The sequence below is a fragment of the Phyllobates terribilis genome, unplaced genomic scaffold (genome assembly GCF_046119375.1).
Source record: "Phyllobates terribilis strain yellow unplaced genomic scaffold, ASM4611937v1 Scaffold_1__5_contigs__length_1240528914, whole genome shotgun sequence".
Lineage (NCBI taxonomy): Eukaryota > Metazoa > Chordata > Amphibia > Anura > Dendrobatidae > Phyllobates > Phyllobates terribilis.
Window position 1 is genome coordinate 893376358 of NW_027362761.1, and position 15882 is coordinate 893392239.

At 40.2% G+C, this 15882-nt stretch overlaps 1 protein-coding gene across 4 annotated transcripts in view; it reads right to left on the reverse strand.

Annotated features, from left to right (window-relative positions):
• Window positions 1-2038: 2038 nt before the first annotated feature.
• Window positions 2039-15882, reverse strand: part of LARP7 (La ribonucleoprotein 7, transcriptional regulator) — a 42973-nt gene continuing 29129 nt past the window's right edge. For all 4 annotated transcript variants that reach the window (XM_073640614.1, XM_073640590.1, XM_073640606.1 and 1 more), the window contains 5 exons: window positions 8865-9013; window positions 7716-7816; window positions 6055-6214; window positions 4258-4349; window positions 2039-2374 (listed from right to left, as the gene is read on the reverse strand). In XM_073640614.1, coding sequence (XP_073496715.1) covers window positions 2294-2374; window positions 4258-4349; window positions 6055-6214; window positions 7716-7816; window positions 8865-9013 — 583 coding nt within the window. In that variant the 3' untranslated portion in view covers window positions 2039-2293. The remainder of the gene's footprint in view (window positions 2375-4257; window positions 4350-6054; window positions 6215-7715; window positions 7817-8864; window positions 9014-15882) is intronic.

Below are 15882 nucleotides of genomic sequence, written 5' to 3' on the forward strand. Positions count from 1 at the left end.
GATCAATGAGGAGGACCGGCTACGGGTTAAGTAGAGTGAGCTTTTATGGTTTCAGAGGGATGTTCTTCCCTGATCTTATAAGATTCACAAATTGCAGTCTTTAGCCATTTGTTTATAGATGTTTGATGCTTTCCCCTTAATAGGACCCTGGAAATGCACAAACAAATTATTCACCTTTCTGAAATTCTTCAGGAACGTGTAGTGGATAAGCAAGGCAAAACGGCTTCTTCTAACATCCAACATTGGAAACTCCTGCTCTTTCAGTTTTTTCAGTTACAAAATTAAGGCAAAATAATATCCTGAGACATATGAAAGTTTGATACAACTTTGGGTTGGAAAGTTGGATTTAATTACAAAAGTAAGGTTCCAGGATAGGGGGGCTAGATTGATCCCACGCTTCGAGCTGATGAAGACGATCGTTTTAAGCATTAGGAATCTGATCTCAGCCAGGTCAATTCATTCGAAGGGATTTTTGGTAAAGCCAAAAGAACCAGATTCAAATTTCATGGAGAAAATTTTTGGCTTCAATCTATCCATGGCCTAAAAGAATCTTTGAATCCAACCATGGTTTTCCAACTGCAGTTAAAAAATCAAGCTCAAAAGGTCACAACTTGCTATTTTAGGCAGCTTATAGACAGGCCTTTGTCAAAGCCGGCCTGGAGGGAGATTTAGGGTAGATTACAGCAAGTTGGATCTGGGTAAGAAGGTCCTCACCAAGATGAAAATGTTCTCCAAATTTTCTGGTAAATGGCTAATGTCACTTCTTTGTGACTTGACAGAGTGGCAATAACTTTAGCTAAGCAAACCTTTCTTCTCTAGAACAGACTTAAGAAGCCAGAAAGCAAAATATTTTGTAAGTAAAATTATTGCAAATGATGAATGTGGTGGTATTTAAATAACAACTGCATAAATAAAATAATGTGTGCTCCAAATATGTAAGTTTTATCCATACAGTTATTGGATTTCCCCATTAACAAGATTCCACATGTTCAATTTGAGAGTTAAGCTTTTTCCATGGTAACATTTTAATCTCTTATTCAGCAACGCAATATGGCTCCCACTCCTGAGAAAAATTACTGACCAGATACTGACCAAATACTGATAGTGAGGCCGTGGCCTAACTTAATTTCCTGGACGAAGTTTTGTCCATGCATCAAAACTATGTGAGTATTGTCTATTTTAGGACTGGGAAGGAGGAATGGTGTAGTGATCCAAGCACCGGCCTCAAGGATTTTAAAGAACTGCTAAATGTGCTGGAACTCTGATTTAATGTTGGTATTTCAGAATTACCCCTGTCTTCATGTTTCTGGATATGACAAGCAGCTAAATTCTCAAAGTGCACACTCCTATTGATAATTGTGACTGGTTTCTACCAGCTTTTAAAGGGAACCTGTCACCAGAAAAAAAACGCTATTAACCTGTAGATATGGGGTTAATCTGCCCGACACCGACGCCGCATCGCGGCCAGATGTCAGTCAGGGCAGGGGGCTCGGTTACAGCTTTGTAAACTCAGAGCGCTGACTGCAACAGTGGCACCCCCGCCCCCGTGATTGAAACCGAATGCTGCCAGGCAGAATAAAGTTAATTTTCTCCCTGCAGAGTGTGGGCAGATTAATAATGCTATTAACCCGATATCTGCAGGTTAGTAGCGTTTTTCTCTGGTGACAGGTGCAGCAGAGGACTTTAATGTGAAAAGTGGTTTATTGTGTAGCAGTACTTGGGTTTTCTCTGTATTTACTATTTATACCAACATCTTTTAGAAAAAAAAGGTTTATTTCCAACGTACTACACAAGAGCCTCTGTCAAATAGTCTCATCCCTGTTTAGGTGACTAACAGTAAAGCTGGCCTTATTGCCCAAAAACAACCAATCACAGCTCAGCTTTCATTTTATTAGATGCTGTGAAAAAATGAAAGCTGCATTGTGATTGGTTGCTATGAACAACAAGGCCAGGTTTACTCATACAGTTTTAATAAATGAGGTCTGTTTTGTTTTACATCTGTCAGCCATTACGTCAAATACATTATTTGTCAACCTCAGATATTAAATATATTTTTATTATAAAAACAATGTTGAAATCATTTTAATTCAAAACGGTCAAATCATGGGTTTTCTAATTGAGGTGTAAAAACCGGTGACAAAAACAATCTTGCATGAGAAAGTTTTCATGTGCTGCTATAACAAGAATCGGACATGGAATATCAAACTCTGAATGAAAAGTGGAGTCTAATTTACAAGCGTAGGGTTATTTCATTTGTATAAAAAAAGAAAAAAAGACGCAAAATGTACAAATGTCAAGGTTCTTCAAGGAATCGGATGTGCTTGCTTGCCTCCTGAGTCTTGATAAGCCTCACATTTTCACCTTTGGTAGCCAGCTGCAAAAAAAAAAAAACCCTGTTAGAAAAGAAACTAATCCTGATAATCAGAATCCATATGCTACATTCAGAAATCGGCCCCTGCGACCACAGCCGCTGCGACCACAGCTGCTGCTAACCTGTGATGTTCAGCATTGAGCAGATCAAGCAACAAAATACTCAAAAGTACGAACCGCTTCAGCCGCTTTTTATTATTCTTTCTGCGCAAAAGCAGCAAGGGGGCTACAAACAGACAAAGTGCGGCCTATGGCCATTTTATCTTATTCCTGACGCCTCCTCAGAAGTGACATGAAACCGCCATAGCAGCGCAAAGTCTGTAATCCCCGTTCCTGCTTATGCACTGAAAAGATAATAAGCCATTTTATGAACCTATGAGGGCCACAACTTTGTTCCTTCCTTTGAGAACACAAAAAGACATAATTATTTGTATAATACAAGTAGTACGGGACCTTACTGGACGAGTGCACAATGATACTGGAGAAGTGAAGCATTATACTTTGTGTACTGAAAAAAAAAATTAAGGCAGCAGCTCTCTAGAGGTGTTTTTTTGCAACCGTTCCCCACTGTGGCTGATAAAAGGAGAGCCTAAATTAGGAATACTTTCCATTTCATCTAACAACTTTTGACTAAACTTGATTACCTTTTAACATATATCCAATACATATAAAAGCAGAAATAATGGACGCATAATATACAGTAGCTTGCAAAAGTATTTAACCCCCACATCATTGACATTTTTCTTGCTTTGCTATTTCACAACCTGGCATTTCACTGTTTTTTTTGAGGGCTTGCATCAGTTCATGTACAGAACATGCCTACAACGGTGAACATTTGGTTTTCTTTTTATTGTTAAGCAAACAACAAATAGGACAAAATAACTGTAAACTTCAGTGTGCAAAACTATTCACCCCTAAAGACAGCACTTTGTAGAGTCTCCTTTTACAGCAATTACAGCTGCAAGTCGCTTTGGATAAGTCTCTATGAGCTTTCAACATCTTACCACTGGGATTTTTGCCCATTCATCAAGGCAAAACTACCCCAGCTTCTTCAAGTTAAATGGCTGATTGGTGAACAGCAATCTTCAAGTCGGACCACGGATTCTCAATTGGATTAAGGTCTGGGCTTTGACTAGACCACTCCAAAACATTTACACATTTTCTCTTAAACCACTCGAGTGTTGCTTTAGCAGTACGCTTTGGGTCATTGTCCCAGTCTAAAATCACTAGACAAAACAGGTTTTGCTCAAGAATATCTCTGTATTTTGCACCATCCATCTTCCCCTCGACTCAGACCATTTTCCCTGTCCCGGCTGCTGAAAAACATCCCCACAGCATGATGCTGCCACCATGTTTCACTGTAGGGATGGTGTTCTTCGGGTTATGAGCTGTGTTGGTTAGGCGCCAGACAGTGGCCAAAAAGTTCAAATTTGATCTCATCTGACCACAGCACCTTCCTCCATACATTTGGGGAGTCCCCCACATGTCTTTTGGCAAACTTAAAACGGCCTTACACACAAAAATTGTAAGTAAAGGCTTTTTTCTGCCCACTCTTCCATGAAGGTCGCCTCACTGGAGTGTATGGCTTATTGTGGTCGTATGGACCGATACGCGGCTGTTAGACAACTGCAACATGTGCAGGGATTGCCTAACAAGCAATCCTTGCATGTGTTGAGGCTGTCTAACAGCTGCGAGACATACAACCCAGTGACGCAAACATGTTTTTTGAGCACACCGAAGACACACTGTTAGCACAAGAGCATGCTCGGATAATGCCATATCCTAGCACGTTCGCTCAACAGTAGTAAAAAGCTGAATATTTTCGCAAGCTACTGAATGGATGTGTAAATCACAAATTACCTAAAAGGGAACTATCAAAGATTATACCTTTTTAGTGCCACGGATTTTTTCACGAGGTCTGTTTAATTTTGCTTGTCTGTCCACCAAGATCTTCTGCCAATATCTCTGCTCACTATCCCCTGCAAGATAAAAAAGAAAAATCTTTAGCATTTGCAAAGCTACAAATTAGCATGATTCATTTAATAAAAAAAAAAAGTAAAAAAAACCGCGACTGTGTATAATAAAGTTGCTGTTTAAATTTGCAGTTTAGAGTCTAAATTGGTGTTGCCTATAATTTTTTCTGGTATTTTTGACAGAAATAACAGTGTAGCTTGCACCACCATTCTTGCCACCTGCAATAAGGTTACCCTTGCGGCAAGTGTAAAAAATAACTCGTATTTACTTAAAACAACAATAAAACTCAGGTAGTGTAAAGATGATATGAGTAAGTGGTCCAAGTGCATAAAATACAGCTTTAGGCTATGTTCACACGCAACGTTTTTGTGGTCTTTATTTCTACAGTCAAAACCTGCTCTGTTGGCAGAGTAAAAACAGTGTCTTCAAAACACTCATTTGAGATGTTTTTGATTAATTTTCTGCAGTTATTTTTGAGTACTGATTACATGTAGGCTTTGTCTACAGTACAAGTTTAAAAAAAGTTTGTTTTTCACCAAAAGGGCTTTAAAAACACTGCAAAAAAATGCTGCAAAAACGTGTTTTTTTGCAGCGTTTTTTTTTCATCCTACTTTCTTGTTGCTTTCTATGGGTGAAGAAATGCTGCAAAATTGTAGAAAGAGTTGACACGCTGATTTAAAAAATGCTGCACTTCTCAAATTCAGTCAGGGAAAAAAAGAAGCGTGTGCATGAGATCTTTGAAATCTCAGAGCTTTTCTGGCTACTGTAAAAAGCAGATTTTCATTTGCATAAAAAGTGTAGCAAATTCAAAGCAACCTTATGGAAGCCCGCAGTCACATCTTCATCAAACAGAAGTTAAAGGGAACCTGTCATCATGAAAACGCCGTCCAGTTTGTAGGCACCATGTTATAGAGCAGGGGGAGCGGAGCAGACTGATACAAAGTTTTGTGACAAGATTCAGCATAAGGGCTCATCCAGATGACCTTAGTTTCGGTCCGAGTGCAATCCTTGAAAACATTGGATTGCACTCACACCAACGTTTTTCAATGAGGCAGTACTCATGTCCGATTTTTTTCCTCAGATCGATCGGTGTGAGGAGTGAAATGTCGGAAACAAAAAACAAAACGCAGCATACACTATTCGCACTCGGCCATTCATATCTATGAGTCTGTGGAAAACATTGGATCACGCTCTGATGATATCACAGTGTGGATCAGTTTTCACAGGCAAATTGAATGGAGAAGATGGGGAAACTTTACTTTTTTTTTTTTGCTCCACCTCCGAGAAAATCAGATCAAACTCTAATCAGAGTGTGATTAGCATAACTGTGCCGATTTTCTTGGATGAGAGAAAAACAGTTGTGTGACCTTAGCCTAACTTGTGTTTTCATCTTTTATACCTCTGCTCCTTGTGGGATTATCTGTCCAGTGAGCGTCCTATCAGTGACTGACAGTCATCTCTGTATATACACTTACAGAAGTAAAGCTGGACAGAAAATCCCAGAAGGAGCAGAGGATTCAATGATGAAAACACAGGTTATACTGAATAAAACTACATGGCAATATGTGCTCAGCTCCCCCTGCTGTATAATATGAGCGTGCTGCATTTTCATGGTGGCAGGTTCCCTGTAGAGTGAGCTTCCCCTTTTATATTGTGCCGCACCATACTATGATATAACTGGAGCCAGCTGATAACCATCCATGTACCTACCAGACAGGATCCGCAATTTCCAGTTGTGTTTTCTCTGCATTTCAGGCCCGGAATTGAAGACTGCCTTGGCATCTTCAGGGGTTTTAAATCGAACATGGCACTCGGTATCACCTTCCAGCAGGTCTACATATGCCACTTCAGATACTCCAGACAAAGCATCCTACAGGGAAAGACAAGACGTGTTAGTTCATGTTCACAAAGGCCAACACCTAGAGAATACAGTCAGTGCTTGGGAAACTACCATTTTATCAACACTATTTTCTTACATTGCGATATCAGATTAGTTATGCACTCTTCTTATAAGGGGATGGAAAAAGATGAAGCAGAGCAATGAATAAAAGAAACATCTACACAGTCAGACACCACAGCACTTTAAGTACCATACAGATGTGTCCACTCTTATGTCAACTTACACAATTTGCCACCATACAGATTCAATATAATCTAACACTATACAGGAAAATGTCTTCATATACACCATTTCCTTTAATGCTGTGCCAGCAGCATAGATTGCTTATACATTTATACATGTGCCATTGATATATGTCTCGGGCACTTAGGGACTACTATTTCCAGCAATAACACCTTATTATTCTAGAGGTTAGTATTGTGTAGATTTTTATAGTGGTGTATACTATGTGCATTTAAGATTGTATTTATGCTGCAGTAGAGAGGGCTTTCTGTATGTCATTACCCATTGATATACTGTTATAGATCTTCTGTGGGGTAATCATGTATTTTGTAATTTCTGATATATAATATTGATTGAGGATTGACCGAGACATTATTATGTTGGGGTCTTGTATATCGCATTTTTTTGGTGCTTTTAAGTGTTTGTTTTTTGGCTTGTTTGTTAATAAACTATTTTTGATATCACACTGGTGATCCCGGTCTATACATACTGCTTCTTTCTTGTGTATATTCTATGTATGCATTCTCTGTATGTGACAGGTAGATCCCTAGTGATTGGTTTTTGGGTGGTGCCCTATTCTCCTTTCTCCCTGCATTTCAGAAAATATGTATTTTGAAAAGCCATATAGCGACAAAGCATCTCAGATTAGTCTAAGAGACAAGTCCCCGGTGACTTCTCCTCACCCCTCCCCTTGACTGACAGGTCTCTCCCTATACACACACATGAGGCTAGACCTCTGGAAATTGCCACTGGGACCAGCATCTATAGTAAACTTATGGCAGATCATGTTGATATGTGATAAATGTCTCAGATGGGACAAGCATCTAATATCACCACCATAGATGCAATGTACACATGTGCAATGTTACCCTTGATGAACTTGGTTCTTTCAGAAGATTGTGTTAGAATTTTTTGATTATACACTGAAAGTGCTGATGGAAAATAGAAAATGGTCTTTTTTCTTTTAAGGAGCAGGGAAGAGGACAGTGAAAATCTTGCCCAACTATGCACACCTACACAATGGGGTTCACAGCCTGAATACACTTGGGTAAAATGTGGCAGTGTATAGTCTAATAAAATACTGTGTTCAGAAAGGATAATGGTCACTCTCATTCTGGGATGGATTTGCAAAGTCATCTGGGCTAGGTAATCTATCTACTGATGCACACTGAATATATTGTTAGACCCGGTGGTGACATACTGCATCTTCAACAGCAAGCTTATTAGAAAAGCTCGGTAAAGTAATTACCTTAACATGCTGGCGATTTGGGAAAGGCTCCAAACTGGTGATCTTCACAATAACCCCATTGACAAATTGGGGTCCAAGTGTTTCATTTTTCACAACGTTCACTGCAAACACAACAAAAAAAAAACCCCAAGAAAATCAAGAATTGCTATACATCTAAATATCTACCTATTAATAAGTGGAGTCAATTATGGGCAGAACATACAGCGGACAATGACATGTGTATGTATTTTCCATTTCCTCAATCATCCATTTTAGGGAATTTCAGGAATTATAGAGGGGTCAGCCACCATCCCATTTGGAGCCTTATTTATTAGTCATAGCTGGTACAAAGAGTTTCTTCCTCTGGTGGACTAACATGACCATTAATGACATGACAGCCAAGTGATATCAATGGGAAATGCATAATGCTTAATTTCAGACAGGACAAACGAAGAACCAAATCTGAAGGTGATAGAGGGACCAACAGTCCATCGGCCTCATGGAGTGGATTGCAAAAGATTTGATGTATGGTATGATCAGACCATGTTCCTGTACGGTCAGACACAGCCATTACATAGTACACAGCAGGGGCACATTTATAAGATTATCTCAGCACATGGACCTTTTTTAACACATCCAATTGCAGAACTTTAGTATTATTATTGCAAGATCTATTGATTAAAATGAAATTTGTTTGTGGGAAACCCCTTTAAATCCTTTATCGATAGTTGAATTAAGGATACAGATAAAAGAATGGCTATGGCCATTTCATGCGCTGCAGTGTTTGGTAGGTTCAGATGAAGAGCAGCAGGGCATGAAGAAGCCTCAGCCACTCTTTTATCTATATCCTAATTCCGGCTATGGATGAAGATTTTAAAGACATATGGTGAGCGCCGCCTTTTACCTTCTATGTGGACCTATTGTTGTGCCTGTTGGGCTGAGCACCAAAGTGGTCTAAATATTATGAGAAAATTATATCTGTATTTGTCAGCCACTGCGTTCAAAAGCGAATCCGTAAAATATCCAAATACATAAGGACTAAGTATCGACAGTGCTTTTTTTGTCTTTTCCGTTGTGATTTTACAATTACATTCACTTGGCTAAAAGAAAGCAATTTCATTACAGCACATGAAAATATAAAACAGAACCTTTCATTCAAAGCTCTTTTACCGTCTTTCACGTTGGAGTTCTGTTTTGTTTGTTCAACTTCCATTTCTCCCATGGAGTCACAGTTTCGTCCACTTATTGACTTTTTCAGGAAAGACATGCTGGCTCTCTGCAGCGTCAAATATTCCGTCTTGAGATCTAACCATTCTTGCCTGTTGTGGGAGAAAGGAATACATAGAATAGGTCAGTATGGAGCTTTCTTTCCTAAAGGCTTGGTAAAAAAGTTTTATTAATTAGGATAATAGTACATACTAAGCTCAGCATTAATGGAACAGCATAAACATTACCTGAAATATGTAACTGACAACCTTACATACATACTGCAATAACGATAGTTAGCAGAGAGGGACATGGAAGTAAATGGGAGGCAATTGCGTTGCTTTAGGGTTGTCAGACTAGTAGGTATACACCCAAGTTACTTTAAGGGAATCGGTCACCAGGTTTTTGCTACCCTGAGACAATGTAATGTAGGGGTAGAGTCCCTGATTCCAGCAATGTGTTCCTTCATTTACTGGATTCTGCAGGTTCTCTCTGCTGCAGAACTATCAGTTCTCTGAATACTCAGCTCTGTATAACTCCGCCCACAACACTGATTGGCAGCTTTCTGTGTACACTGTGCATAGGCAGAAACAACGTGATTGGACTATCTGGCGGCATGCCAAGTAGTCCTCTAATGATAATCTCTTGACGATAAAACAGTGATTTCATACAATCTACACTAAACAGTCCAGTAAGAATGAAGTGAAACGGGTTAAATCTGCGCTGCCGGTAAATGATGATGGTAAAGAGTCAGAAATCAAGGAATGCAGCTTGTCTACGCGTTTCGGAGTGCCACACTTCTTTATCAGGACAAACCACACTGTGATCACACAACGCCATCAGGTGAGCACCATTGCCCAGTCTCCCCATTTTACCCGGTTAAGACCCTATTGCGCTTACTGTCCTTCCAGCTTTCTACCTTAAGCAGTCCAGCAAGTGATACATCACTAGAGACAGGGTCTCTGTCCCTACACTATGCTGCTCTCAAATTAGATAGAAAAACATGGTGATAAACTCCCTTTATATTGCAAATACTAGTATACAATTTTCTTTAGAAAAGGGAAAGATTGTAATCAGATCAAAAGAAAAAAAACTTAACGATTGGAAGCTTTTCATTTGTAACCTCACATATGTTGATTTCTAAATGTTAGATTAAGTGTTATTCCCATCTCGTAAATCCTAGAGTTATGTCATTACCATAGGATTGGTGGAGGTCTAACCTCTGCAGCTCCCACCAATCCGAAGAATGAAGGGGCGGAAGGGTTGGTGTAGCTATACGGTTTTCATCTGCACAGCAATGCTCCCAGCTTTCCACTGTGCGGAGAAGTGCAGCACGACCATAACATTTACAGAGACAGTGGGACTCCCAGAGCTTGGATCGCCACCGATCATAAAGTGATTGCATATTCCAGCAATAAGTCATCACTGCATAAAATGGAAGTTCTCCCTCAAGCCTATGGTCTAAATTTTATGGACTTCATGGTTTATTTATACAATTTATTGATTGGAAAACCTTTGGTGTAATTTCCCATCAAGAGAATGCCAAGAGTGTGCAAAGCAGTCATCAAAGCAAAAGGTGGCTACTTTGAAGAATCTAGAATATAAGACATATTTTCAGTTGTTTCACACTTTTTTGTTATGTATATAATTCCATATGTGTTAATTCATAGTTTTGATGCCTTCAGTGTGAATGTACAATTTTCAAAGTCCTGAAAATACAGAAAAATCTTTAAATGAGAAGGTGTGTCCAAACTTTTGGTCTGTACTGTATATGTTTTTTTTTTTTTAACAGGAAAACCCCTTTATCTTTGATTGTTGATTCTGTATCAAGTGATCAAGGGATCCAGTGTTTCAGTAGGTGTAAATCCCTTAAATGAAAAAACAAAAAACCTGTCACCAAGAAAAAGCTTTCCAGAATTCTGACGATATTGATATTATAAAGCAGAAGGTGCTAAGATGACTAGTATATAGTGTTATGAAAAGCTTCAGTATGACTTGTGTTTTATTCATTTTAATCCCTTAAATCTGTCCACCTTCATGGCTCAGAGGTGCAGTGGGTGGTCTTAATTAGAAATCGACAGCCTTCCCTGTGGAGTGTGCATACAAAGATAGTGGTCAGTCACTGATTAGGACCACCCACTGGACCTTTAAGCCAAGAATGATCAGTTATACTGAATCTTTTCCCAGAACACTACATAATATGCTGCAGGTAAGACTACTTGTTCAATGTTTTGAGACAGCATCAATCTTTAATACAGTGTAAATGCAAAATGCCAAGTGTGGGATAAGAGGCTGCTATCATGAATGCTGGGAGTATTAAAGGGGTTTTCCCATCTCAAAGGTCCCATTTCAATATGTACTAGGTGTAATATTACTAATTACCTCCAATTAGATAATCGTTGTAGTTTTTTTTTCTCTATTGCTTACCCCATATCCACTGTAACACAGTCACTCAGGTATCCCAGGCTAAGGCCACTATGGCGTTAATGGCCAAATTTGCGCAGTTAGTAAGGAGTTGCTCTTATAGATAGATTAGAGCCTGGGCAGTAGCTCCCTGCCCGGCCACCACTCCTGCACTACAGCACGGCTCTAGCACATGCATACGTCTCAATGGCCGGGTTCTCAGGAGTGCGCATAATTACAGACTGCACAGTCGCTCCCTGCCCGGCTACCTCACTCTGGAGTATTAGAATTGCTGTAGCGCATGCACCAGAGTGAGGTGGCCGGGCAGGGAGCTTCTGCGCTGGCTCTAATTTCTGGGCACTCCTGAGAACCCAGCAATTGATAAGAGAAACTCCTAACTGCGCAAGAGCGGCTCGGAACGCCATAGTGCCCGTAACCTTGGATACCTGAGTGACTGAGTTACAGTGGATATGGGTTAAGCAATAGGAAAAAAAAAACTATAAAAGATTATCTAATTGGAGGCAAGTAGTAATATTACACTTCGTACATATTGAAATGGGATCTTTGACATGGGAAAAACCCTTTAAGCAGAGCTCCACAATATACCGTATTTTTCTATAAAAAGCAGGAGGAGCGAGTCACAGAGACAGTAGTCGGCTGCTGCGGCTAACACTGTGCTCGCTGTTAAAGAAAATGAATATTCACTGCTCTCCACGCCCACAGTCCCGGGCTTGGGGAGCAGTGAATATTCCGGCAGGTGACCTCAGTGTGTGAGGGGGCATGGCAGTGATGTCATGCGCTGCTTACATGCTGCGATCAGCTGCTGGCAGCAGAACAGGATGCAAGGCTGGAGCAGAGGGAAGGAAGGCGAGTAGAATAGTTTATTTTTTTTTGTGTGTGCAGCGTGTTGGGGCCCATGTACACCAGGACGGGGATGGACAAGGGGGCCATGCACACCAGGATTAGGATGGGGGCCATATATACCAGGATGGGGATAGAGAGATATAAACAAATATCAGGATAGGTGGGGGGGCATATATACCAGGATGGGTGATATTAGTATAGAATTGGGGGACATTACCCCCATAACAGTGCATCATGACCACATTTTTTGCTTCAATTTTTTTTCTATTTTCCTCCTCTAAAACCTAGGCATGTCTTATAGTCCGAAAAATACGGTAAATCACAATGTAAGCCATTACATGGCATATTACTCACACACATGGCAAGTAGGAACTATTGTGGACCTATGACTTAAACCCTTCACGACTTTTGACGTACAATGTACGTCAATAGTAGTGTCCTGACTTTCATTGTACTGATATTCATTATTTGGTCGCTATTTTACCTCAGTATTTGTAAGAAAAATCAGGAGTGGAACAATCAGAGGAAAAGTATAATAGAAACACGTCACCACTTCTGTATTTATCACCCACTCCAGGTTTTGGCTTACAAATACTGAACATGTGAACATGGCCTTAATCAGCCATTGTGTGCCTTTAAACAGCTACGGGTGGAGCTGAGCTCCATCCGTGGCTGTTAACTTGTCAAATACCGCAGTTAATCTCTGACAGCGGCATTTAACACGCGACGGCAGGGGGGGGTACGTTGTTCCACACCCCCATTGGCTTGTCTGTGACGTAATTGCGGGGCACCAATGGTTTGTAATGACAACGAGGGGGGGGGGTCTGCTGATGACCCCTGTGCCTCTCATTACGAAATTCCTGTGAAAGCTGGCATTCATAAGAGATCGTGATTTTAGCTATACATAGCAGTGCTGATGCACTATCTACAGCACAAGTGGTCAGACGATCACACCTTCAAGTCCCCTAAAGGGACTATTAAATACAGTAAAAGGTGAAAACATATTTTTTAAATATAAGGTAAAAAACAAGTTCAAATCCCACCTTTTGTCTCATTAAAAATAAAACAACTACTTCCAGAGACTGACATAGCAACTATGTTATGGTCTGATCACTCTCCTGTATGTTGTTCTCTTGCCGTGCCTTCTCTTTCCAATTCAGGATGGATATGGAAATTGAACGAATCTCTACTTCTGGATCCGGTTTGAACTCAGGATGTATCGCATTTCGGGCGGGACCATGAATCGGCTGCCTCCTCTCCCACAATAAAATGGGAACCTTTGAAGTGTGTGCTAAGTGGCGTCTTCATAAAACATGGCTCTCGACTGAAACGTGATAGAGCAGAAAGGATAGCACTAGCCATTCGTAAGGTGGAGACTCTAGAACTTGCTCATAAACAGGCTCTTGCCCCGGCAACACTCAAAGAATTATTAACAGCTCGACAAGAAGCGAAGAAATTATTAGATCTAGCCCATAGATGTTCACTTCAAGTTTGTCATAGCAAATACTATGAATTTGGTAACAAATGTGGTCGCATGTTGCCTAGAGGACTGAAAGCTCAACAATCCCAAAACCAAATTCCCAAAATAAAAAATGCTGCAGGCCACATTTTACATACAACAGAAGATATCTCCACACAATTTCATAAATATTATACTAACATATATAACTTAGATAGTCCTCCAGACAATACACCCCCACCTGAAAATGCGGAGCCTTTTTCTGAAAATACATCTTCTGCATCCTTGGACGAACCCCTATCAGATTCTGAGTTACCCTCAGCGGTCCAATCATTGGCGAGCGGAAAAAGTCCCGGACCCGACGGGTTTACTGTTAAATTTTACAAGACATTTCTTCCCCTTCTCTCCCCCCTTATATTAGCATCGTTCAACCATGCTACCAACATTAATCCATTTCCCCCCAAACCATAGAGGTCCATATCACAATACTCCCGAAATCTGGTAGGGACCCCCTCCTTTGCTCAAACTAAAAGGCCTCTTTGTTGAATGCAGACTTAAAAATAAACACAAAAATATTGCCAAATAGACTCCAGCCCCTACTCTCTAACCATATTCATTTGGATCAAGTTGGATTCCTTGTCAGTAGAGAGGCCCGCGATAACACACTAAAAACCATTGATATCATTCACTACGCTCAAACAAGAAACATACCTCTCTTAATAATGTCACTCAACGCTGAAAAAGCATTTGACAGAATATCATGGTCAGCCATCTAGTACTTTCTCAAAAAACTCAATATAGGAGAACTCTTTATAGCTAAAATAATGGCCCTCTATTGTAACCCTTCAGCGAGAATAAAGATAAATGAAACCCTGTCCCCATCATTCACAATCTCTAATGGAACAAGACAGGGGTGCCCTCTCTCCCCTATATCCTCGTGATGGAACATTTACTATCCTCTATTCGTGATAACCCTGATATTAAAAGGTATCACTATAGGGCAAATTGAATATAAATACTCCACCTTTGCGGATGATGTCCTTCTATACATTACATATGTCAATTCCATCTATTCCATAGTCCAATTTCAAAATAAACACTTCAAAATCTCAGGCTCTCAATGTTTCCTTGCCAACTACCACTCAGGCGATCATCCAATCAAATTTTCCTTTTTCTTGGCCATCACAGGGCATAAAATACTTAATGATATGCATACATAGTGATCTTTCTCGACTGTATGACCTCAATTACAAACCCTTACTTGGCGAAGTCCATAAGGACCTTAATTGGTGGACTGTGAAGGATTTCTCATGATTTGGCAGAGTAAATATATTAAAAATGAATATTTTACCTAGACAGCTTTACCTTTTTCAAAATATCCCGACCAGAATCCCTTTAAATTTTTGGAAACATCTATGTAGTAGCTTTTGTAAGTTCATCTGGCCGACTGGTCGTCCACATATTTGTGATGATATATTAGTCAGGTCTAAACAGATGGGAGACCTCGGTCTCCCGGATTGTAAAAAAAAACCTACATGGCGGCAGTCCATGCCAGAATACTCGATTATCTTCACCATCAACATGGGAAGCTTTGGGTTCATATAGCACAAACTATAATGTCCAAGGCATTAACTACACTCCCCTGGAACCCACATCCCTCAGTCCTTAAACCCTCTCAACAATCCTACAGCACATACTGTACAATCCGATCCCTAAGTCGAGACAATAAGAAGATCTCTCTAATTGACCCACAGGGTCCATAATACCCCATCTCAGACAATTCCACCTTTTTACTGGGACTATCTTCCAATCGATTTCTGGGTAGAAGTAAATATCACCCTCTTCACTTTGTTCATGTACAATCTAACGCATCTTTAATACCCCTCAACGAGATATTTCAGGACTGCTCTATCCCTTGAATATAGACATAGTCAGCTCTTAAATTGCAACATTAAGAAAAGATAGACGGCTCAATAGGGATCTTACAAATTTTCAAAAACTGTGCTTCTCATCGTCTCCACCCTCACACTCCATCGCATTGCTCTATAATCACATAATAGCCCATACTACAACTGTCAGACCACCCTATTGCGATGCATGGGAAAGAGAACTAGGCAAATCTTTTGAGGACTCACAATGGGCTAAATGTTTTCAATTTGCTCACAAAACTTCAATTGCAACCAAATCTCAAGAGACCTCCTTTAAGATCATCTCCAGATGGTACTGGGTTCCCGTATTACTTCATAGGTGGTTTCC